The following is a 25,577-nucleotide window of genomic DNA, read 5'->3' as shown; positions in this document are numbered from 1 at the left end:
CGGGGACCCCAATGGGGCCGTAAAAGGAGCGCATGAGGGAGCTACGGTGTCGTGTGATTGTGGTTACAACCTGGGCCCAGGAGGGGGAGATGGGACAAAACACTCCAATGTGGAACGAAGAAAAGCAAAGCGTCGCGAGGTCACGCAGAAAAGAGACAGCTCCGACCTCTGGCCCCGCGGGTAGCCCAGCGCCACCAGAACTCGCGGGCCCCCGGCTTCCCTCTGCTCGAGAGCCTTAGCTCCAAAGCCTCGCGAACGCTTGGGCCGCCTTGGGACGGCAAGCGCATGCGCGGGGCGCGCTCGGCGGGTCCTCGCGTTGCCCCTGGAAACCACCCGGCGCTACCGCGACTGGAGCGGGGGGGGCGGGGAAAGACGTAACGATTCAAGATGGCGAAGGACCTGGACGAGCTCTTGGATGAGGTCGAGTCCAAATTTTGCAGACCAGACCCACCGAGACTGGGCTTGGTCGAGCGGCCCAGAGGCTGCGGCGGCGGCATCCTCAGCAACGACCGGAACGGAGCCGAGGCGAAAGAGAATCTCAGGTTAACAGGCGGGAGGGGTGAGCTGTCCTAGTAAAGCCTGCTGCACGCCCTGAAGCCGTCCTCTGCCCACGATCTCCAGCTCCTGTACCTAGTCGGGCCCAGATCCTCAGTTCCCCACCCCCGGGACAGCGCACACCTCAATTCCCTGTCCAGGAGGATTTGGGCATCTCTTACCAAGGCCCAGTTCGGCAACCCGGGCAAGCCCCAGTGAGCTAGCCCCACCCGTGAGAGCCCTCACCCAGTCTCTTTCACCCAGATGGAGCCCCGGGGGAACTAATGGAGGTGGGGAGAGAGAGGTGCAGCGTAGGGGCCCTCCCCAGAGCCCCGAGAGGGTCTATCTGACCAGCTCTGTATGCCTGAGTTGTTCTCACCTCCCGCCCTCTCGTGAGATGTTCGTTCCCACAGAGAACCTTAGCCTATCGCCTCTGACCCAGTTCCCCAGGCAGAATAATCCTTGGGCCGGTTGTTGGAGAAAACGATTCCGCTCTAGTCTGTGTCATCATTAGCTGATTTTTTTTTAACTCAGAGAATTGAATGAGATTACATTTATGATAAATGGTTAATTATTGTGAACACTGTCTGTATTAATCCAACCACCTACCTTCTCCTCTGGTCCCCAGGTAAGGTCTCAGGGAATCTCAGGCATCCAAATTGAAATTTGAGGCGATTTCTTAAATATTCTGGTTTTTGATCAAAAAAACTACCTTTTAAAGTAATCTCTTTGATTCCGTATAATCATAAAATAATAGGACTTCCTTTTTCCTCTCATTTTATCCTCAATCCCAAAAGGTCAAAAGTGTTGCATCAGAATGAATATTGTCCTTCAAAGTGATGACTTGGGAGCCTCTGCAATAGCTCTGTTGGAAATATTTGTGAAATTACACAAAGGCAGCTTTGGAACAACCCAAGAAAGTCATTCTTGTCAATTTATGCCTGCATCTGTGGTTTGGTTTTGTTTGGTCTTGGTGTTCGTGGGCATGATTTCCCAGAAGTATTTACCCAAAACATTGGTACCCAGTTTATCAAACGTACCTCTAATGGCACTTGTTTATAAAAACTTAACCTTTAAAAGATAAAAGCGTTGAGAAGATTCTAAAGTTCAGAAACAGAAGTTCTAAAAATTAGTTCAGTACTGGGCAGCATTCTAAAACTCAAATGTAGAGCCAACTCAAATGACTACTTTGAAGGGGCTAAGGCTTACTTAACTGAATGTTTATTGCAAAGATCATTCTCATTAATTTGTATGTTATTGTCTTGTATGCTGGTGGTCCTTCTGTACTCATTCCCGTACATCCCACAGCAGTGTTACAAAATTTCTTTTGTTCTTTTATTCAGTCCTTTGGGGAATGGAGAGAATTTATCAAAGAGCCTTCCAAAGCTTGTTCATCTTAGGAGCACTAGCATGCAGAGGAATAGGATGATTTGGAGCAGGCTGGTCAAAATGGAAAGGGCTGTTAAGGTGGATCATTTTTGAGAACTGGTCCTTTTATGCCTCTCTTCATAACCTGTTACTGCACTACTAAAATCCATCTGTAATGTTGCTAGCATCCCATCCCACCTTACTACATCAGATTTTTCAGTAATACATTTGTTAAAGCTGTAGCAAACCGGTACTGTGGTTATTCATGTCTTAAAACTTTTCATTTGGTAATGTATTTGTAAAAGTAATTTATGTAAAAAAGAGCAGTACAGGCCCTAAACCTAATACCCAAATACAATCCTTACCTGTTATATAATGTCACATATAAAAATGTTATCCTGACCAAAATCGATTTTTAAAAATTAGAAACCGATTTATGTTATGAATTTATTGACAGGAGACTGTCTGCCAATTGTATAGTCGTACAGCTGTTATCTCTTTCCCTTGTAAAAGTTAAAATACTGAAGTTCTCTGTTAAAATGATAGATCTGCAAATGATAAAATAAATGACCATGCAACATCTGGGTACCAGGAACAACTACTAATGTAAGAGTCAAAACATATACAAGTTGTTTAAGTTTCAAAATGATAAAGAAAAGTACATGATTAGTTAAAAAAAAAAAACAACAACAACAACTATGAGTTAAACTGCAATAGGACTAAAGTGGTTCAGGATGATACAGATGGGAATATTTACGGATAATATCATAACCTCCAAATAGTAGTTATATTAATAGCCAACATTTATTGAGTCCTTTCCATATGCCTAAGTGCTTTGTATGTGTTATTTCATTTATTCTCCCCAATCCTATGACGTGAATAATACTATTATCCCCCTGACCAAACTAAGACTTAGTGAAAGAGTTACTTGCCCAAGGTCATATTTCCAAGTCTACCAGGATATTGTAGATCTAGATTTAAGCTTTTACGTATGCCTTTCACATTTAATTGTAGGCTTCAACTGTTTATAATCTCTTTTTTTAGAGTATACCTTTTATTGACAAAAACTGTATCTTTAATCAAGATTACAGTATAAGAAGCAGAGTTGGGGGGGAACCAATAAATGTTTATTAACCTATGATTAAGGTTATTGTATTATAAGGACACCTGGCTGGCTCAGTTGGAAAAGCATGCGACTCTTGATCTCGAGGTTGTGAGTTTGAGCCCCATGTTGGGTGTAGAGATTACTAAAAAAATAAATAGGGGCGCCTGGGTGGCACAGCGGTTAAGCGTCTGCCTTCGCCTCAGGGCGTGATCCCGGCGTTATGGGATCGAGCCCCACATCAGGCTCTTCCACTATGAGCCTGCTTCTTCCTCTCCCACTCCCCCTGCTTGTGTTCCCTCTCTCACTGGCTGTCTCTATCTCTGTCGAATAAATAAATAAAATCTTTTTAAAAAATAATAAAATAAAAAAATAAACTTTTAAAAAAAGATTATTATAGCATCAAAAGACTAAAAGTATTATATGGTCCTTTAAAATTTGTATGAATTCTCATTGAAATGATGGTATTCTTCTTTTTTTTCATTTCTACAATAAAGCATAGGCAATTGTATGCATCATGAAATTGTAAAGCAGACCAGAATCTTATGTAAGTGTGGATCCCTGATAGTATTCATTGGTTTGATAAAGTTTGAGTGTATCTGATTCCAAAGAGTATGTTGTGAAAACTAGAGGAGAGAATTTCAAGAGGACAACTTAGCAAACTGCTGTCATAAAAGAAATTGAAGGAATTGGTCCCTAAGAGTGTCAGGTATTTCTGAAAGATTAAGGAGGATTGGAACTAAAAAGGGCCATCGAATTTAGGGATGGCAGTATTGACCTTTGAGAGAAGATTTTCACTATAGTTGAGGGATATAGAGGCCAGAGATAGAATATTACATCCAGAAGAAGTTGTATATAGTTGTCTAGATCTCCTTTTTACAGGTAAAATATCTGAGGTTCAGAGAGATTAAATAGTTTAAAGTAGGTCAGTAGTTCTCAACCAGTGAGGATTTTACCACTCAAGGGGCGTTTGGCAATGTCTTGGCATTTTTAATTGTCAAAACCAGGGAACGGTATGTATGCCTGCTACTGGCATCTAGTGGGTAGAAGTTAGGGATACTGGAAAACATTGTACAATGCACAACAGCCCTACTCACCACACATATGCACTGAAGAGTGATGTGGCCCCAAATGTCAGTAGTTCCATGGTTGGGAAACCCTCATCCAGATCACCATCCATTATACTTGTAAGGAAGTAGATAGACTCCAGTAGTGAGTAAGAGGGTGGCAGCTCAGGAGAGTTTTTGGAGTGTTTCTTTGAAGAGTAGATCTTGTGGATACTTGTAAGTCAAGAGAACAAGCCAGTACCAGGTAGAAGACTTTAAAGATAAAAGTTAGAGAGGGAGCAACTGAAGAGGCAAAGCCTGGAGGTAGATGGAATCAGACATTCTGTATTAAGCCGCACTGTCTGGTTTTTCTTACATTGGGTTAATTACTCCAAGCAGTAACAAAGGAGTATAATCCTGAAGTTAAGAATTTTCAGGGTAAATACATTTCTAAAATTAGAGTCTGACTAAAAAACTTGTCTTATAAAATAAATATTTTAATGGTCTAATGAAGTTACAAACTTGATGTGAAGCATCTATAATGTATAAACTCTAAAAAGAGTTCATCTTGTTTAGTGTTAGGTGTCCGGACTGCCCTAGATTCAGTCCCAAGCCTCTCCTCCCACTAGTTGTATGACCTTGGGCGAGTTTCTGAATCTCTCAGTCCCTGCTTCTTCATCTATATTGTGAGTATTCAGTAAATGTTAGCTATTAAATAGAGGTTTTGTACAGTAACAGTTTGTATCAATAATTCTGTGATGGCTTTCCCTGCGCAAAGTAGAAAGGTAATTGAGATACTCTGTCAAGTGAATATTGCTCTTTTTTTTTATATTGATCATTTGATTGTATAACCTTCAGCTCCTGTAGTAAAAAGATACGGTTATTTGACTTACAGTGGAACTCTTAGGGAAAAAATTAGAAAGACTCATTAAAATTATCTTTGTTTATAATTCTCAGGTTCTACTTATAATTGTACATATTTTGTGTTCTTTAAATAAAGAAAAGCACATGCCCAGCTTTCTCTTGAATATAACATATAGCTTTAAATGTCTTATTTTAAGTGTGAAATAATAATGTATGTATGTGAATTTGTACCTTATAAACTACATCTTTGTCTCAACAATCTTCAACTATGTCCATAAAGGGAAAAAATTAATTAACATCACATTTATCCTTCTGTTATCAACTTTAATAATAGACTATTTAAGCAAAATTCTTCTGATACTGACTTTATCTGTACTTAAGCTTCAGCTATTTTGTTTTCAGATCAGCAGAAACATTTGAGAGAGAAGATGATCTTGACAGTCTTATTAATGAAATATTTGAAGAACCCACCTTTGACAAAAAACCCTTTGTAAGTTAAGTATTATAAATGTGCAGTAATTCTTTCATTATTTCAAAACATGTTTAGAATAGTCTGAAAATGTATGGAATGTACAAGTATCTAGTCCTTTGAATTTTGAAAAATACAGTTGTTTTAAGGGAATTATTCCATTTAGACTTGTAGAAAAAATAAAATATTAAGAACTCTCATGTGTTTTGCTGTTCATTTAGAGCAGAAGTCAGCTCATAAATGAAGTTGGTTACTTTATTTATATATTCTAAGAACACTTTTCTAAAAGACCAAAAACAGCTTTTATTATAGGAATGTGCTTAATATCTCAGATGCAGTGCCATTGCTGTTATCCTATGAACCTGTAAGTAAATTGTTAGTATTTTAATGTTTAAGTGCTTTTGTATCTATCAACTTTATAAAAAGCTCATTAAACAGTATATCAGCCAGCTATATATTTACCACCCATAGTGAATATATCTTAATGTTTTGTCATATTTGCTTCTCTGGATTTTTCTTTTAAATAAAAATTATAGATATAGTTTAAGAACTCTCCAGATCCGGGGCGCCTGGGTGGCACAGCGGTTAAGCGTCTGCCTTCGGCTCAGGGCGTGATCCCGGCGTTATAGGATCGAGCCCCACGTCGCTCCTCTACTATGAGCCTGCTTCTTCCTCTCCCACTACCCCTGCTTGTGTTCCCTCTCTCGCTGGCTGTCTCTATCTCTATCTCTGTCGAATAAATAAATAAAATCTTTAAAAAGAAAAAAAAAAGAACTCTCCAGATCCTATTCTTCTGCTTTCCTTCCTGGAGATAACCTGTCCTTTCCATCCATACTTTTCTATTTTAATTATACTTGTTTAATCAAACCATTTTAACTGATGTCCGTTATGTATCTCTGCCAGTTTATTTATCCGCTTCCCTGGTAATAGACCTATAGATTGTGCCCAGTTGTTGCTTTTAAAAACAGTGTTTCATCAGATATTTTCACATGTCTTTTTTTACCTACATGTAGGAGTTTCTCTAGGATGTGCAAACCTAGGGAAGGAATTACTAGGTCATTAGGTGTGCTTATCTTCAACATTTCTACCCATTGACAAAATATTTTCCAGAATGACTGTATCATTTCTGTTCTTCTCACCAGCAGTAGATGAAAATCTGTGTACTTTAATTTTTACCAGTGTGGTGGGTGTAAAATATATTTGTGAGATTTAAGAGGAGACCAAATGGAGGTTTAAATTGCAGAGACCACAAAGAAAAAGAAAATCTAAGAATAAATATAATACCAAAGAGGTTTTTTTTGAAGGGGGAAGATTACAGTGAGATAGACTAAAAATCACGAGGCGGTGGTGGTAAGGATATGGATATGAGCCATTTTTATTTTTGTCAGCCACTCTAAAAATCAAATGACTAATATAGAGCTTAAGATCTTTGTTTCTCTATATTTAACATTTTCAGTTCATAAGCAGATGGTAAATTAATAAGCTGATGGCCTAGTTGATTAACACATTAACATAGTAATAATGGTTTTGAATACTCTGCAAAGAAGAATGCATCATAAATGCCAAATAGCAACACTAATTTAATTAATAGTAGAGAAGATTACATGATGATCTTATTCATGGATCATCTGAACAATTCGTTATTAAGTACTACTGGGTGTGTATATGTGAGGCACAGTATCTCTAGTTCAAGACATTTCAGGAGAAGGAAATATTTCTCTGCTTTGGCTTTAAGATACACGAATTTGAAATAAGAATAACTCCTACAGTCATGAAAAGGTAAACTCCCATGTACTTCTTCTGTATACTCTCTTTTCTTAGTTATTATATCCAGTTCTCCAGACTGCAAGGGAAAAAAACAACCTAAATAAACTTCTGGAGGAGAGCAGGTCTGTTTCAAACATGGATTGGGTGAGGAAAAGAGGGGTCTGTGAAGAGGTGTGTCTGCCCACCTTGTCCAGACCAGGTCGTGCTCCTGCGAGTACTGCTTCCTCCCCCATCGCTCACCCATTCTGTTGAGTTTCTGAACTGCTCTCAGACCCACACAAGAAAGCCCGAGGATGACAACAAATGCCACAGTATGCCAGCTTCAAGTCATAAGTGTGAGCCTGGATGGTACATGAAACATTTTTCTCAAAATAAAAAACGACTCACGCACATTATTATTTTTTCAGACATGCACCAGAAATTTTTCCAGTTCTGTTTAACATCAAATAAGAAAATTAAGAGCAACAGTAAAATGAAATATTTTTGCCTCCATTAAATTTCCTCACCTACAAGGTAAAATGAAGGCATGTCTCTGCATAGTTTAAATTGTCTTTTCTCCAACTTACTTCCTTTCCTTGGCGGTGGTCCTAGTATGTGGTTGGTTTATGTTGTTTGGTACCATATACCAGTTAACACTTAATAAATGCTTACTAATAATGATGTTATGTTATGTAACCATATAGGAACTACTGTATGGTTGTGACTAGGTAGTTCTACAATTTCCTTGAATGTCTATTGGTTGATACCATTTCATTTGATCAAAATTAATATTCCTGAAGTTACCCAGGAGTTTGGTTAGTTTATTTTTAGTTCAGGTGAGTACCATTCACAGCCTTTAAAAATGAGTCTGAGGTTTTTTCCTCCTCAATTGAATTTTTCCAGGATGAAGTTTTAAATAGCAGATCCTTCATATTAAATCACTGAACTTGGTATTAACTGAAGAGTTATAAAGTGACTCTAAATCTTAGCATGCTAATAATGGCAGTATATCAATTTCCTAGACTAAAAGTTAGCCGAGTAATTTACAAATTCCTCAGGGAGGTCTACTTCCCTTTTGCCTTTAAAAGGTTTTGATCATTGTTTTTATTTCAGAAACTTTAAAATGATACAAAATTTTCATTTAAGTCATTTTTAAAAATACTCTTGTAATAAAATAAAGAATATTCGTTTTTATGTTAGAATTCTCAAAGTTACCCTTGGCCTTTTATTGTTTTGTTTTGTTTTTTAACAGAAATTAAAATCTAAATCTTCAGGTAACACATCTGTCAGAGCTTCCATTCAAGGCCTTGGTAAAAGGTAAGTTGAGATGGCTTTAGTGAATTACACACACTAGTGAGCAAACACTGTGAGCAAAGTCTAGTAGATTTTGTTACCATTTAAACAACAGTAACGTTGAACAACAAAGCACTGGTTGGCTTTCAGGAGAAAGACCAATAGTAATATCTTCCGTGTTCTTAAGGTCTGTGACCCCTTGGTGTAAAAGAACTTGAATGGAAGATTATTGCTATTGTAAATAATTTTCTGCCACATGAAAAAAAAATAAGCGTGAACAGTTTCTCAGAATTAATGTTCTGTTATGTTCTTCAATGTTTACTTTATCCCTTATATTATTTGGCAAACACGTTTTTCTGTGACTCATTTTAATTCCTTGAGTGTTCCTGAATGTATAGGTTATGTCCAATAATGCAGTGATCCTAGAATAAATGCCTCTTCTTTGAAATAATTGGCCTGCTCAGGAAAATATACAATTTGATTACAAGAATATAGACTCAATGAGGCCAAATTAACTTCTCATATTTTTTTGTTGTAATTTTTGTCTTCCATCTATTGAACATGTCTAGCTGCAGCCCAGTGTACCTTGGTGGAAGCACTGCTCCATGTGGAATTGGAACAAATACTTCACAGAGGTAGGATGTCAGAAATAGATTTTCTTGGGGTGCCTGGGGGGCTCAGCCAGTTAAGCGTCCGGCTCTTGATTTCAGCTCAGGTCATGATCTCAGGGTTGTGAGATCCCAGCTCCATGTCCAGCTCTACTTTCAGCAGGGAGTCTGCTTGCCATTCTCTCTCTCTCCCTCTACCCTTCCTCCTGCTTGTGCATGTACACACTCTGTCTCACTCTCAAATAAATAAATCTTTTTTAAAAAAAGAAAATAAATAGATTTTCTTTCTTCCTTATTAGGCTTTTCCTAGTTGATACCCTGTTGTTAAAATGTTCTTGCTATCTTGGCATCCATCTATGTCAAAATCTAAGGTGTATTTTATTAGCCAGTCTGAGAACACTGTTCTGAAATGTTTGTTATTCTGGGCAATAGCTTTTGAAAGCTGTGATATTGGGTATATGTTGTTCATTTTGTTGATGTCCATTTCTAAGCCCCACTTGAAGTGCCTGGGTCACTCCAGTGCCAGCCTGCTTTCCACAGGACGTCAAGAGAGTGAGCTTCTGCCTTGCCATTTTTGCCTCCTGGGCAGTAGAAGCCAGCAGATAAGACGGGTGAAGCAATGTGGCCATGCAGCCACGTGATGTGTTACCCACTGTCTTGGCCAAACTGTCAGCATGAGAAAGCTGGGTCTTCAGGACCCAAAAAGTTCTCAAGCATAGTCACTTGATTTTACATATTTAAAATGCAGAAATCCTCCTTTCTTCATCTCTTCCCCAATCCTTACAGCCACTATCTCACCCATTACTCCTTTCAGGGCAGTCTTGTGGTCATGATACCACCTACCCCATACTGCTAGCATATTCCACTATCATTCTCATAATGTAGAGAAACAGACAGGTTTTAAGCATATCTTTCCGTTGTCCTGGTAGTGTTGAGTCTGTTTTTGCAGAGGCCTATTTGCCTAGATTATTACATTTTGTCTAGTTATTTCTAAAATACTTTTTTATTTTCTGTTAATTTTTTAAGAAAGAGAAGAATGAGATACATGATTGCATGTTGACCACATTTTAGGAGGAATAATGGTTATATTGAATAATAGAAGTGGGATCTAAAAAGACATTGTCAGAGGGTTGTGGTGGTGCTGGTGTAGATCCCAGGAAGCCTAGAAAGAAAGGCTATGGGACCAAAGGAAAGTTGAGAGTCTGGGGAAGCCTATATCCAGAATACCAGGTAGCAGACAGGCTAACAGAAGCCCACTGGGGTGCTGCCTGCTGTAAGGACTGGAAATAACAATTGATAGCACTTGAATCATTGTGTGTTGAGGGCTATCTATACAGAGAATTAGAGACACAAGCTGGCCCTTAAAGAAGAGTATAGTCGGGTTGCTCTCAGTCCTAACTTACCTGTGTGGGGTCACTGGGACTTGTCTCACGTTTCCAGACCACACCCCCTCCAATCCCAGGTTCTTTCCAATTACTTGGGAACTGCACCAGATTCCTTGCTACCATCCACTTCCTTCTCTTTCTTCACCCACATCTAGCATGAAGGATAATATCCCTAACTTATTCTTCTGAGCATATCTCCCCTGTTCAGAGGGAAAATGAGAGTTGCCATTTGTCTCACATTAACTCTAGGGTTATTTGCTTTACCAAATTGTGTTCTTCCTCTTCTTGGTCCCTTCACCTCCAGTGAGAGCCCAGGTCAGATAGTCTACTTCCACTAGAACATTTGTTATCCTCTACTCTCCACTTACATCTTTCTGCTTCTGAGTATTTTTACATTTATTCCCTGTCTGGAGTGACCCTCCTTTCTAATGTGTGTCCTCACTGTCTTATCTGCTTATCTACAAATTTATTTTGTCATTCTATTTGAGCTTCTTTTTTCTTTTCTTTTTATAATATTCATTGAATGCCTGGCATGTCCTAGGCTCTGTGCTAAATACTAGATACCAAAAATAAATAAATAAATAAATAAATAAATAAATAAATAAAAGCCTAGCCAGGAGAGGAACTGGTAAAGAAGCAAATGATGACACCCTAGAGCATGAAGAGGAGGAGCTCTGATGGCAGAATGCCTGAGTTCAAATCTTTCATTGTGCCACTGATGAGATGTGAAGCCTTGAGAGAAGGGATGTATCTTCTAAAACTTTGGTTTCCTCACCCAACACACTCCATGGAGATACTGTGAGGATTAAATACAATAATATGTTACAGTATACCTGTGGTGCAAAGACAGCTAAGATAGTTTGAGTAATAGTTCGCAGTTAGTCCTGTGTCTTTATCATCTGTCAATGCTGCCCTCTCATTGTATTCTATTTCAGTGCCAGGAATCCTATATTCTTCTACTACGTTTCCGTTTTATCTCAGGTAATATGTGTCAGTGTTTACCTACACGGGTCTTCTGATTTTTAAAATGGTCTCGGGGTGCCTGGATGACTCAGTCAGTTAAGCAGCTGATTCTTGGTTCAGCTCAGGTCATGATCTCATGGTCGTGAGATCAAGCCTTGCATTGGGCTCCATGCTGGGCAAGGAGCCTGCCTAAGATCTCTCCGTCTCCCTCTGCCCCCCACCCCCCCCCGCGCCCCGCACATGTGCTCACTGTTAGTCTCTCTCTCAAAAAATAAAAATAACAAATAAATAAAAATAGTCTCCAAGATGATCCATTGTGGCTTACTTTCAAAGAGTAAATACCTCATGAGGATCATCTTTTATATGGTATTTTTTACATGTACTTTGATTTGGTTCTAGCACAGAAGAGTCTTGTTCCAGATGGAAGCAAGTAGACAAAAGAATGGCCTATTTTTATAGCTAAAGGATCCTATCACACAGCATTGATCCATGAGCATGACAGTATTCATCAGACTCCTTCCTACTTTGTCCACAGCTACCAGATGAAAAAACACATACTGTTTGCATATATATGCGTAGGTAAATGTGTATATTCACAGGTCTTTTCCTCCTCACCATTACAAAGATACCCTATGGACGAACCTCTTCGTAACACAGATCTGCACCCACAGAAAGATAAGCCTATACTTGTTCTTGTGCACGTACAACATTCCGTGTGTGAAGTACTTTATACTGTGCAGAGCACTTTTTTATATATGCTTATTGGTTCAGCTCACAGGAAAAAAAACCAAATAGAGCATGTCCTAGATGCAAATAGAGCAAGACTTCTTAACCCCATTTTATAAATGAGGAAATTGAGACACTGGTGTTAAATTCATTGAACACATTAATTAACCACCTGCTTGCTAGGTCCTACATCATACAACACATAATGTGAAGGGAAAGTGCAGGGTGCGATAAGCGTTGATAATTAGCACTCCAGCTAATATGAAGGGTTAGAGAATGCTTTCCCAAGCAAATAGCATTTAATCAGACTACAGTGAAAAGTGAGCTAGCAAACTGAGAGGAGCAAACTGAGTGAGCTAGCAAACTGAGAGGAGACCATTAGAGCCAGAGGGCACACAGTGTTAGATGATCCCTGAGCTGGAGTAGCAGAGGGCAGCTGGATGAGCTTCGCCATAGTGAGTGGGGGGAAGAATGGCTCTTGATGGGGCTGGAGAGGTAGTCAAGGGACATTTCGTTTGGGGTCCTGTAGTCCTCTGGAGGATTTTAGGAAAAGTATATCATATGCAGTGGAAGCCTTTAGTTGTTTGGGAAGGGTTTTTTGGTTTTTGGTTTTGGCAGATGGGGTGACAATCCTATTTGTGTTTCTAAAGAAAGTCATTTTGGCTGCTGAATGGAAAATGGTTTAGAAGTCAAAGGGGCAAGACAAGAGAGGACACGGAGAGAACAGTTAGCAGGTAGTAGTTAACAGTGCTCCAGGAAGGAGACGGGGATGGTAGCTGTGACCTGAGTAGTGACAGTAGCTAAAGGGGAAGGGTGTCCTGTTTGTGCCATTTAGAATCTAGAATTGACAGAACTCAGCGTTTAAATGGCTACGGGATGTAAAAGAGAATGTTCTCAAGAATGACTTCCAAATAATGTGCCTTGCCAAAATCACATAAGTTGTTACAAACCAAGGACTCAAATATGTAACTTGTTCCTGGTCCATTATCCTTTCTAGTATACCAATTTATAGAAGGCCATGTAATGTATGCAAGAGGGAAGAAACTTAGCTGTTTTTGCTATTGTGGCTACTGTTATTTTCCAAGTGTCCAAACAGCAAGGCTTCCTAGATCACTATGTAGATCTGACAGGACTTAACTAAGAAACAGTCTGGGCAGAAGACTATCTTGGGCTGTATTTTGGGTATTCCCATCATGAACACCTTAAAAATAGTAAAGATTGTATGTACTAGATGGACAAAAGGACAAAGCTGTTGGTGACACCTTTATATTCGTGTCCACATTTTGGAAGGAGAATCCTGACAATTTTTTTTTATAATAATTTTTATTTTGTTATGTTAGTCACCATACAGTATATACTTAGTTTTTGATGCAATGTTCCATAATTCATTATTTGCGTATAACACCCAGTGCACCATGCAATATGTGCCCTCCTTAATACCCATCACCAGCCTATCCCAATCCCCCACCCCCCTCCCCTCTGAAGCCCTCAGTTTGTCTTTCATTAGAATCATGCCTTTTTTTTAGATATCCTCCTATATGTATATAGTTAGGGAAGAAAAATACATTTAAGCCCTGAAAATAAGGCTGATTTACATGCCCAGGGCATAAAGGAAATTGAGTCTATTCTGCCTATTTTCCATGTGTTTTATTTGTTTGATTTCTAGATAAAGTTCTGGTTTGGAAGTACTGCTGAATGATTTTAGAGTGTAAAGATTTGAGTCTTTTACCCACTTTGTGGAAAGGAGAAAGAGTAGTAGCAGGAAGCATGGTGGCATAAGGTATAGATAAAATCAAGGCATTATTTTCAAGCCAAATGGAATTTTACTTTCCTATTTTTTAAACTACTTGTAAGACTGGATTATTCCATAGACTGCTACTAATTATGATCTAATAGAGTGAATCGTAGCAGCAGAATGATTTCTTAGCTGCAAGTTAGTTTTATTTTTCTCACAGGGCAGTGTGTAGGAAAATGTGGTAGTGTGAATAGATTTGAATAAACTACTAAATTTTAAATTAAATTAAAAAGCTGTATTTAACATTATGGTTGAGATTTTACACATACAAAACGTCAGGAAATTCTAAATTATAGTTCCCACAACAGTAATAATTTAGCCAAATTGCACATATGTATTAAGGCATTAAAGTTAACACTCTGTGCAATCATGTAATAAACTACATATGCATAAGAAAGCAAGTTATGGCAGCTTTGGGAACCATCATTTTGCATTTCCTGACTTGTACATTCAAAATCCAAGTTCAAACGTGTACAAATGTAATTGTGTTGAATTTCCATATGTACAAATACAACTCTATAAATTGCTAACAGTTTGAAAGAAAGTATGGAATTGTTTATGAAACTTATATAGATTTTGAGTGTTTAGTTGTTTTTATGATAATTTTTAAAATAAAAAGCATTTATTTTCAAAGAAATTTTCAGGCCAAAAAATATTTGCAATTTTGAAGTTAATCATATCTGAATTTTAGAGGGAAATAAGTGAAAAAAAAATTTAATGATGGGGTTTTTTAATTATTTTTTATTGCAGAAGTATTGAATGCTTATTTAAAAAATAAAACAATTTAAAAATGTATAAAGAAAAAGATATTAATCTTGTCTCTCCTCCATTCCCACTACCCCTGAGGCAGCCGGTGTTAGCTCTATAGTGTATAACCTTTCACATTTTTCTCCATGTTTTTACAAAACTTACACCTATACAGGAAATTTTTTTGGTGTTTTTAACAAAAATAGGCTCATGCTATATATGTTAACTGTGTACCTTGGTTAGGATATCCCTCTAGGTCAGTAGAGAAATCTAATTCTCTTTATTGGCTACTAATATTCCATATATATTGCATATTATTTAGTCTTTTCCCTTTTTTTTTTTTAAAGATTTTATTTATTTATTCGACAGAGATAGAGACAGCCAGTGAGAGAGGGAGCACAAGCAGGGGGAGTGGGAGAGGAAGAAGCAGGCTCATAGCGGAGGAGCCTGATGTTGGGCTCGATCCCAGGACCCCGGGATCACACCCTGAGCCAAAGGCAGACACTTAACCGCTGTGCCACCCAGGCGCCCCTAGTCTTTTCCCTTTTTAATAGGTATCCAAGTGGTATCCTTGTTTTTGCCACTTCAGCAATTCTGCAGTGTAGTAAAAATTTTTGAAATAAATGGCTTATTGGCTGATGTGTTTGTTTATATGTAATAGGTTCCCAAAAATGGGGTTGCTAGAGCAACAGCTAGAGATCATTTTAATTTTAAAATAGTGCTGAGGTGTTTCCCAAAAGGTTATAGAAATTCCCACACCCACCAGGAATGTCTGCGGGTGCTAATTTTTGCTAACTTAATTGGTTAAAACATTTATTTCGTGGTTGCTTTACGTTTTAATTACATTATATTTTAACTAACAAACCCTGTGCCAGGCACTGTACAAGCACTTTACCAACGTTAACTTATTAGGTCCACATAACAATTCTATGAGGTATGTAAGTATTAGTGTTACCCCTATTTTACAGATGGGGAAACTGAGTCACAGAGAAGTTATTTGACTGTAGTTACATAGCTAGTAAATAGTGGAATACATCTGAACCTAGGCCCTCTGTCTCCACAGTCTGTGCTCTTAACTACTATTCTGTAATACCTGTATTAGAGAGGTCAAGTATATTTTTAAGTTTTGTTGTCATTTGTAAGCACTTTTTGTATAGTGTAAGTATTTAACCGTGTGTTGAAAACATTTTCTTCCACTCTATCATTGACTGGTGTTTTCACTTCATTTTTGGTATCTTAAAATCTCTTCTTGGGGCGCCTGGGTGGCTCAGTCAGTTAAGCATCTAACTCCGTTTCAGCTCAGGTCATGATTTCATGGGTCCTGAAATTGAGCCGTACATCAGGCTCCACGCTCAGTGGGGAATCCACTTGCAGGTTTTCTGCCCCTACCCCTGTGTGCATGCATGCACAGACAGGCACACACACTCTCTAAGAGAAGTAAATTTTAAAAGAAAAAAAAAAAAAAGCTCTTCTTCTTTTTAATTTTTAGATAATCAAATGTATATATTGATTGTAGTTTTTAAATACTTCAAACAATGGAAGAAGTTTCTTTTTAAAATAAATCATAATTACTATATAAATCAAATTGTTTGCAACAGCAGGTCATAAGCATTTCCATATATTGTTATTTTACTCCGAAACTTACTATGTAGCATATGAGTTTTGAGAATTGCATGGCATTTCATTTCCTCACATGTTCAGTAAGGACCTGTTACATGCTAAGTGTCATTCCAGCACTTCTACCCCTTCCTGTATCATCAGGGTTTTGCTTTTCACTGCAGCTTTGCCATCAACATAAATATAGGCTTTTTTCCCCCTCCTTGCTTAAATATAACCTTCTCTAACCCCGTTCTTAACCACCTCTCACTCCATTTAAAGAGCCTGCTCCAATGGATGCACCTTCTCAGTGAGGCCTGTGCAGACTACTCTACTCACAATTGCAATCCACTCCTTCCCGATACTCCCAGTGTTATTTACTCTACTTATTTCGAAAATTGGAAACACTTTTCACATTTTTTAAGATTTTATTTATTTGAGAGAGAGCGTGAGCACAAGCAGGGGGAGCAGCAGAGGCAGAGGGAGAAGCAGGCTCCCTGCTGAGCAAGGAGACCAATGTGGGACTCCATCCCAGGACCCTGGGATCATGCCCTGAGCCGAAGACAGCCACTTAACCAACTGAGCCACCCAGGCGCCCCACTTTTCACCTTCTAACAAACTATATAATTTAGTTATTACGAGTATAATTTCTTCTCTCATTAGAATATAAGCTCCATGAGGACAGAAACTCTCCAGCACATAGTATGCTTTCAGGAAATGTCTTTTAACTGAACGAATGCATTAATGCCAAGTACTGGCGAAGCAGAAGCAAATCAGATATTGTCCCAGTATTTAAGTAGCTTATGGGGAAACAGATTCATTTCCATATAATGTGGCAAATTCTGTGATAGAGGCACTCCTGAAATTTTCAATAGGAAGGGAAGCAACTTAAAGAAGTTATCTTAAGTGAAGGTCTCCCTCAGACCCAGTTTGAAAACCACTGAACTAAAAGATCTGCACGTCCCTTTTGTTTTACATCTGTACGATATGCATGTGTGTGTATGCATATACACATATATATATATCAGTGCATAAGATTTAGTGAAATAGGTAGCTTTATACAGAAATTTAAACTGAAAGTTTGTACAGAAATTTAACCTGAAAATTTTTACCTAAAGGTATGTAATCTTTCATACAAAACCGTTTAATCACATTATCTTGACTTTTCTGTTGTTTACTCAGCAATCTATAATATGTGGAGTATCTTATGAATAAATCACCAGATTTCCATATTTAAACATACCAGTAATCTTTAATGTACTGTTGTTTTTCTCTGAACAGAGCATGTGATCATCTGCGTTGTATAGCGTGTGATTTCTGGGTTGTGAGCTATGACGACCATATGTGGGACAAATCATGCGATTATCTGTTTTTCAGGTATGTTTCCAAAGAACTTCATTCTGAAAAAACACACCAAGCAATAACTTTATATTTCTTATTTTGTTATAACGTCTCTTGGTGGACTTGGCAAGATCATGTGGCCCTCACCTCTTGCATATTTCTGTCATCTCCTCCTCTCCATCAGTCTGTTGTCAGCCTATGTGAGGCTATGTTACTTCCAGACAGGAGTATAGTAATAGCCTTCTCGCTGATTTCTCTGCTTGCAGTAACTTCTGCACCCTTTCCTTGCTGAGAATTAATGCATAACTCTGAGTGTGTCATGCTATTGCCCCCAAAACTCTTCTGCTTGTGGAATCATGTCCACGTTCCTTAGTACAGCATTCAAGACCCTTCACCATCCAACCCCCATCTGTCTGTCACCCAGTGTGTCCTTCCACAGTTTACTTTTCACTTCACAAGATTACAGCTGCATCAGAGTACTCAGTACTACCATCCCCTGTGACAGTGCAAAGCTCTTCCCTTCCCAGTGCAGCCTTCCCACCATCCCACCATTTATTTACCTAAACCTGACCTGTCCCTCAGGGTACAATTCATTGCACATCCTTCATGATTCCCTCACCACTCTGTCAACTTGGAAGTAAATTCATCCTTTCCTATGTGTGCATAGCACTTCATATCTATTCTAGCACTCACTGGAATAGAAGATTGAAAATCGTAGGTTGGTATAGGTGTGCCTCCCTCCTTGGGGTCAGGATAGTGTCTTACTCATGTTTTTGCAATTTATACATTCTTGTACACTTACTCCATACCTAATGTTTTTAAGATGTTGTAAGTTATAAAAATGTATCTGAATCATACATCCCATGGGGCACCTGGGTGGTTCAGTTGGTAAAGCATCTGACCCATGGTTGCAACTCAGGTCTTGATCTCAGGGTCATGAGTTCAGGCCCCACGTTGGGCTCTGTGCTGGGCGTGGAGCCTGCTTAAACAAACAAACAAACAAATAAGGCTGTGAATTATACATCACATTTTCAAATAAAAATTAAGAGCTAATAATTAATGAAGTGCATGCGTCATGCATTTTCATCCCCCACCCCAACCCTGGGCCTAAACAAGAATTATATTTTCTGATACAAGTAATCAGAATATATTGGATCTCTCTCTAATAGATAAAGAAAAAGGTTAGAGTCTTTCTTCCACACCTCTTCTGGCAGCCATTCTCCTGTAAATCCATAGGAGTCTCCTCTACTTGGATTGTTTTTAAACTCTTTCACATCAAACCACTTTGAAAATCTTATGAAAACTTTGAATCCCCTCTACACATACACAAAAATTCAAATACACAATTTCATGGAAAAATTACAATTTGAGAGGTTTCACATTTCCCAACCCAAATGAAGCCTAGTGCAGTCCCAGAATCCTAGATCAGGTTAGCCCAGTTTTAATCCCAGGGTTGGAAAAGTTAACTTTTAATTTCAGGTCTGTTTTGCCATTTCTGACTTTTCTCAGTCCTCTGCTCTGGTTAATATAATGAGTGGTCAGTAATCCCCCTATGTCACCAATATGAACCACCAATTTTTAGAAAACTAGTATAGAATGATAGGAGCATGTAATGTCCATGCTATGGTAAGCTGTCTGTGACTGGGTAGAAGGAGGTAAAATAGTGATGTATTCGGGGGAAGGCTAGAAAATGGAAGATTTTCACATCTGATGGCATGGCTGTGTGAAGGAGGATGTGAGCTGCTTAAAGTAAAGGAGCGGGGAGAAGAAACACTTGAGGAGGGTGGGGACTAATAGCCGAAGGAAAGCACAGCTAGGTGGTCACCGAAGAAGGCAAGTTAAAAGGCTTGCAGGTTGCCATCGATGGCCTGGCAGAACATGGGGAGCCATTTATTTTTAGTGGTATCAGTCTGCCACTTGTTTTATTGGCTTGTTTTATTGTCCTTATCTTATAAATGAGGGAAATGTGTATCCTAGCTTTGACAAGTTCTAGAATCAAAAAGAAGTATAAGCTATACTTGATCATCCTGCCATAGTAGCTAAATAAGATGCTCTTATTTTCCTGCTAAATCATTTTCTTTATGGGAAATTCTTTTTCTAAGCTTTTAAGATATGTGCTTTCTAAAAACAATTCGAAATGCATTCATTAGTTTCCTGGCTATTCATGATTCCTACTCATAAAATCTCTAATTAAGGATTCAGTAAAGTATCAAATATTAAATTTGTCATGATACATTGCAGATTGAATAAAGAACATGTAGTTTTCATTTTGTGGGGTTTTTTCCTTCCTGATAAAACTTAGATGATCCATCTTTTCCCCTAGTTTACTGAAACCAAACAGGTGGCCTGGAAAATCTCCTAGGTTTTGTTAACATTCAAACCTAGACTATGCCTGGATTTTGTACGATACACTATTGAGTGTGGTGCCCGTTGGCCACCAGAGGGCACTTTGTAGCCTGCCTTCTGTTGCAGTGACAGCACTTTGTGTCTTTTTTTTAATATTCCATACTGTATTTCATCATTTTACTTTGTATTTTTTCATCATTTCATTTTGAATTTTTCCTTTTTTCCTGTCACAGAATAGTTAAAAAAAAATTCAGTACATGGATTATCATGAAAATCATATTGATTTTCAGTTCATTAAACTTAAATTAACTTCTCTAGTCTTTTTTTATAGTAGCATCAGGTCAGATGGTTATCATTTTTTATGAAGGTCCTGCCCATTGGTTTAATTATTTTAACATTATTGACATTTAATGCGGGATAGACATTTATTCTGTTGCTAATAGTATATCTTGCTGGTAAGTATATCATTGAAAAAAATGAAAGATACAGTATTAGTTCAACAAATAGAAATAACAGGCACTTTTTCTCTATTTAATGAAAAATCCTAGAGTTAACCCATCAGAAGCCTATTTATGCCTCTTACATGCCCTCCATTGGCCATATTGCAGGCTTCTAGAGTATGGTATAGGTGAGTATCTGAGGTAGGAGATGGACCACAATCCTTCCCACTCTCTTCTCATATCATGTCATCTCTGATAGGACAAATCAATAATTCTTCATTCAGCCTTTTAGTTCGTTGTGTTCTATTATGACAGCTTTAATAAACAGGCGTAGAGGATTGCCGTTCAAAAGTACTGGATACCAAGGAAATACCACCAGAAAGAACACAGAAGCCTATCTTCTGTTGTTTGGGTGAGAGGACCAAGGTTGTTTAGTGTTCAAATGTTGTAAAGATAGGAAAATAAAGCAATGAGAACGTTTTTTAAGTCATTCAGCTGTGAGCAAAGCCACTGGGCTAAAATCTTCATTTTTTATTAATAGGAACAACATGCCAGAATTCCACAAATTAAGAACAAAGTTGGTAAAGAAGAAAGGAACACGGGCATATGCTTGCCAGTGTAGCTGGAGAACTGTTGAAGATCTGACTGACCTTCAGACCGATCAGCAGCTTCGTTGGGTTTGTGGTAAACATTAAGAATGCAGACGTTTTGTATTCAGACAAATGCATCCAATGAAAGCAGTCTCCACTAATCATCAACATATTTAGATAAAGGTACGAAACAGTATCCTGCCCTTTGAAGAAAGACAGGAAATTTCATTTAATTGACTACACAGTATAGATTTTCAAAGACCTAATGAACTTGAGAAGATAATGTGTTTTAACATTTTGGAATTATTTCTTTCTGATATATGGGCATTTCACTTAGTAAGTAAGGTAGCAAGTTATCCAAATTCTTTGCTAGCCTATCTCCTATTAAATGGAAGTTTAATTTTGGAGTTTCATACAAATATATAGCCATTCATTAATAACTGCAGTATTAGTCACTGCTAATACACTTAGCTAAATATTCCTCATTTATAACATTTAAAGGGGATAAAGCCAGCCAGTGCAGAGAGGTCACTGGGGGGTGTATACATCATCTCCTCCCATCAGATCTATTGCTGCCAAAGATCAGAATTTGGACATGGCAGAAACCATGTGATCAGTGGCTAACTGAAGGATTTTTGGGAGCATAGATTTATTGTAAATGAAAACACTGCTTATATTGACCTTACCTCGATAACTCCAAGAGATATTATACACAATAATGATAAAGTATACACTCTAGTTTTAGCTTATTTCTTCTCCTTTTGTTCATTTACATATCAAAAGTTAGTTTGCTATTTTAGTAAATATTCATTTATATATAAAAATTTTTTTTGATGTACCTATAATCACAAGGAAAAATCCTAATGTGGATAGATCATTATTGGATTTTTTCCAAGTACTTCTCTAGCCTTCAGTGCCTAAAATACCATCAAGTGAACAGCAAGTAAGATATTTTCTCAGGCAGCCTGTTGATTTTCTGGTGGGATCAGGTTGACATATTGTTTGTTAGATGAATGCATGAGAAAAGAAATAAAGCATAGTGGAACCAACAGGTAATCTGTTGTGCTCCTCCTTGACATCTCTGAGACTTGAGGAACCCTGCAATAGTACATTCAGGAAATCAGTTACCTCAAAATTACCAGTTCCCGGCACCATGGAGAAATTCTGGGGGCTTTCCAATCTGCCATAAACTCTTTATTGCATGTGTCTAAGATATAGTTCAAAAATATGACACAAGGCATGCTGAAAGGGAGTAACTGAAGCAAAGTTGTGATTGCTTAGTCTCATGCTGAATCCATTCCAGTCACCCTACTCGAGTAAGAAGAGACATCAGCCATTAAAATCCTTTTCCTAGCCGTGACACGTTTGTCTACCTGTAAAACTGACTCTACCAAGTCTAGCATTGCAGCAAAACCCATAGTGAACTCACAGTGGCAGATGCTTGCATTTTTGTATTGACGATGTTTACAGATTTCATCTTTGAATAAAAATGTTTTATTCCCTAAAATTTTATCTCTGTGTAATTGTATGGGAAACAAGGGAATTTGATTGAGAAACCATTACAATGATGATGTTTTCTTTTTATTCAAATAAGCAAATTTAGTAAATCATTAATATGAAAATATTTTTTTCTCTTTCATTATTTCATTACTATCCTGTATCTTGGATACATTGCTTATGTTTGGCATTCCGTAACATAATTCCCCAATGTCAGAAATGTACATATGAGTTCACATTTTTCTTGACAACTTACTTTATAAGCTTTTTAATATTGTACAATTTTTAATCTAAAATGTGGAAAGAATATTATGTTTGTATACAAATGGATAAATTATTACCAGTTGAAATTTAAGCCAAAATGCAACTGTTTTAGTAACAATACAGAAGAAAATCATAGTTGCTGATGAACTGTAATTTTAAAATGCAAAGTCTATAAAACTTTCAAGATGTTTTGCCTATTTATTTTTAATAATTTTCTACTTTAGCAATTATCTGTTTTTTGTCAAGCTAGGTAGCTACTTTCTTTGAACTGTATTATACTCTGACCCTTATCCTGCCTAGAAATGAATAAATAATAAATAGCTTCATTCTATATTTAGTTACTTTTTTATTTTTATAGTAAAATATTCATATGGGGATTAGTTTGAAATAATTTTGGTAATTTCTTTTAAAATGTCAACAAAAGCATTTCGGACTATCCAGTTGAACAGAGAATTTATTTATTTACATTGGAGAGGAGAAACATGCCATAAGTTTAAGTGTGTGTGTACATGCATGTATAAAAGAACATTGATATTTTTTTCACAAATATATAAAGAGCTTTATTTCACAGGACCAATTTTCTTCTGTTTTATATGTCAGTAATCTCCACATTTTCATGATAAGAACTTCCGCTTTATCAAGGACCATGGCAACATCATCTGAAATAATTTGAAGTGAACTATGAGCAATAACCTTAGAACAAATGAAATCAACTCGTGTAGCCCCTTTTTCGCCTGTGTATTCTATGATTTTTATTAATCCATGGTCTAATTCGTCATTCTGTCAATAGAAATCCACAATAGACCAATCCAGGAGATAAGCAAAGAGCTCAGGTTTGGCTGTAGGGATTTTCTGATGAGACTCTTAACGTGTTTGTGCTTCTCTTCCGTGTTTACAGGGCCTCTGGCAGCGTTTTTATCCTCCTCACAGTAATCCAGGGGAACCAGTTTCCTTTTTCATGGTATATCATCACTGTCTTCATCCTCAGATTTGTTAAAAACATTATCTACCAGAAGTTTCTTTCCCTTCACAGAATGAGGCTGACCAGGACTATTGGAAACACCCCATTTAAGACTTAGTGCTGTTTTTGGTCTGTGCTCTCCAGGTTGTTGTTGGTCTGGAGGATTTTCATGAGGAATAATAACACCACAGGGAGACTCCTCCCCCAGAGTGTTGGGGGTTGCATGGCCACTGGCAGAGGAAACAGACGGAGCAGAGCCGACGGCCTCAGAGTTGCTTTGAGACAGGCCTTTGCTCTGGCTCTTCCTCTTCCGTGAGTTCCTCTCATTTTTCTTCTTTTTCTTGCTTTTCTTCTTCCTCATCCTCTGGTTCTGGTTCTTGCTTTACCTGTACTTGTCCACATCCTCTCAGCCTCTGGAGCTCTGCATCTGGATCCAGAAGGTGCTGCCTGATCTCTAGTTCTTCCTTCTCTCTCCTCAGTCCATTCATCTGCTTCCGTTTCCTTTTCCCTGTCGTGCACCCATTTCTGAAGAACACTTCCTCTGTGATATTTGGGGTCATCTCTATCGTCAGAATCTTCTAAGATTTCTTTTAGTCATTTAGCTTCTTTTGCCCTTTCTCTTCTCTCTTCTCTTTCAGCCTCCTTCTCGTACTCCCAGGTTTTATTCTGGTCTCTGCTTTCCCAGTTCTGAAGGTGCTCTTGGTAAGAAGCTTCTTTCTCTCAGAGTTTTCATTCAGGTGTTCTTTGTTCATCTGCGTCTTCTTCATCCTTTTCACACTCCTGCTTCTTGTCTTCTCCACCCCCCCATTCACATTCTTTCTCGTCCTCATTCCTTTTCGTGATCTCTGCTTTCCTCTCGATCAACTGCCATCCTTACTCTGATCTGAGCTCCTTTCCTAGTCGCAGTCCCAATCCCTTTGCCATTGTCCTTCCTGCTCCCATTCCTTCTTTCGTTCACGTTCTCTCCCTTTCTTATTCCCATTCTCACCTTTCTTGTTCCCACTTACATCCCTTCTCTCTTTCTGTCTTTTATCAATTTCCTGTCTTTTTCCGTTTCCTTGTTGCCTTTCTCTCAGTTTCTTGTGCGTGTCTCTGAATTTGCTGATTTCTCAGGATATCAGGTCTTTTTTGTCTTCTTCCATCTCTATAGCGATTATATCCTCCTTAGTGGTAAGTGGATAATCGACCAGTGGAGCCACTAGAAGTGTGTGGAAACTGTCCTCCTTCTTTACTTCTTCCTGGGGTGAGAGTCAGATTCTTGGGAAGGGGCATTGAGTTCACTGGAGTATTCATGTATTAAAACTTCCAAGGCCCCTTTGATCATCTGATCTTTTTTGTTTCTACATCTGAGGCTTCTTATCATTAGTGACGGTTTCTGGCCTGGCATTCCCATTAGAAGCTTTCTTCTTTGCTTTCCATTCCCCCAGTTGTGCCTTCATCCTTACATCAACTTTAACAAGGAGCTTCTGCTCTCCATTCTGCAGGTCGTGCCATAACCTAAGTGCACAGGGGTAGACTCGGGCTCCTTAACCCACATAATTCGAAGGCTTGAAATTTTCCAGGTGAACCTTGTACCCTTCCAGCTCAAAACCAAGCCACATTTAGCAAGGAGTTACCTTATAAGCATGTCTGAAGCTTTCTCAGAAATATTACTAACAAAAGTTACAGTAGTTTTCATCATTTTCCACAGTTTTCATCATTTTCCTTCGTCTCTAAGCCTGGATGATTCTTTCTTGTTCCCAAATGCTTTCCAACCATAGACACAGTGGGGACTAAGACAGTTGGAACTGCAGCCATAATGCTCATTGGTACAGGAATTGTTGAGGCCCCTGGAGCTACAGGTGGAGGAGAGTCAGGAAACCCTGGGGGTCAGATCCCTGATGGGAGTGCTGGGAT

At 38.3% G+C, this 25,577-nt stretch overlaps 1 protein-coding gene across 2 annotated transcripts; it reads left to right on the top strand.

Annotated features, from left to right (window-relative positions):
• The first annotated feature begins 352 nt into the window (after positions 1-352).
• C9H8orf37 (chromosome 9 C8orf37 homolog) lies at positions 353-22,466 on the top strand. 2 transcript variants are annotated; one of them, XM_034668341.1, is made up of 7 exons: positions 411-542; positions 4,627-4,736; positions 5,317-5,404; positions 8,382-8,446; positions 8,992-9,057; positions 17,524-17,619; positions 20,911-22,466. In XM_034668341.1, exons 2-7 carry the CDS (start codon positions 4,684-4,686, stop codon positions 21,062-21,064), a joined length of 522 nt encoding a protein of 173 aa, XP_034524232.1. In that variant the 5' UTR covers positions 411-542; positions 4,627-4,683; the 3' UTR covers positions 21,065-22,466. The 2 variants fall into 2 exon arrangements, with proteins under 2 accessions (XP_002926625.1, XP_034524232.1); XM_002926579.4 differs by lacking the exon at positions 4,627-4,736 and having other exon boundaries at positions 353-542.
• The last annotated feature ends 3,111 nt before the right edge of the window (positions 22,467-25,577 follow it).

This window comes from Ailuropoda melanoleuca, chromosome 9 (genome assembly GCF_002007445.2).
Source record: "Ailuropoda melanoleuca isolate Jingjing chromosome 9, ASM200744v2, whole genome shotgun sequence".
NCBI lineage: Eukaryota > Metazoa > Chordata > Mammalia > Carnivora > Ursidae > Ailuropoda > Ailuropoda melanoleuca.
The sequence above is the reverse complement of the archived record's forward strand: the minus strand, read 5'-3'. Positions and strand labels throughout refer to the sequence as shown.

What these genes read in the sequence shown, in the direction of transcription:
- C9H8orf37 (XM_002926579.4), top strand. Translation starts at nt 388, where the DNA reads ATGGCGAAGGACCTGGACGAGCTCTTGGATGAGGTCGAGTCCAAATTT. An exon ending in CCTTTGACAAAAAACCCTTT is followed by an intron (nt 5,405 to 8,381) that starts GTAAGTTAAGTA and finishes GTTTTTTAACAG; the next exon opens with AAATTAAAATCTAAATCTTC. An exon ending in TGCGATTATCTGTTTTTCAG is followed by an intron (nt 17,620 to 20,910) that starts GTATGTTTCCAA and finishes TTTTATTAATAG; the next exon opens with GAACAACATGCCAGAATTCC.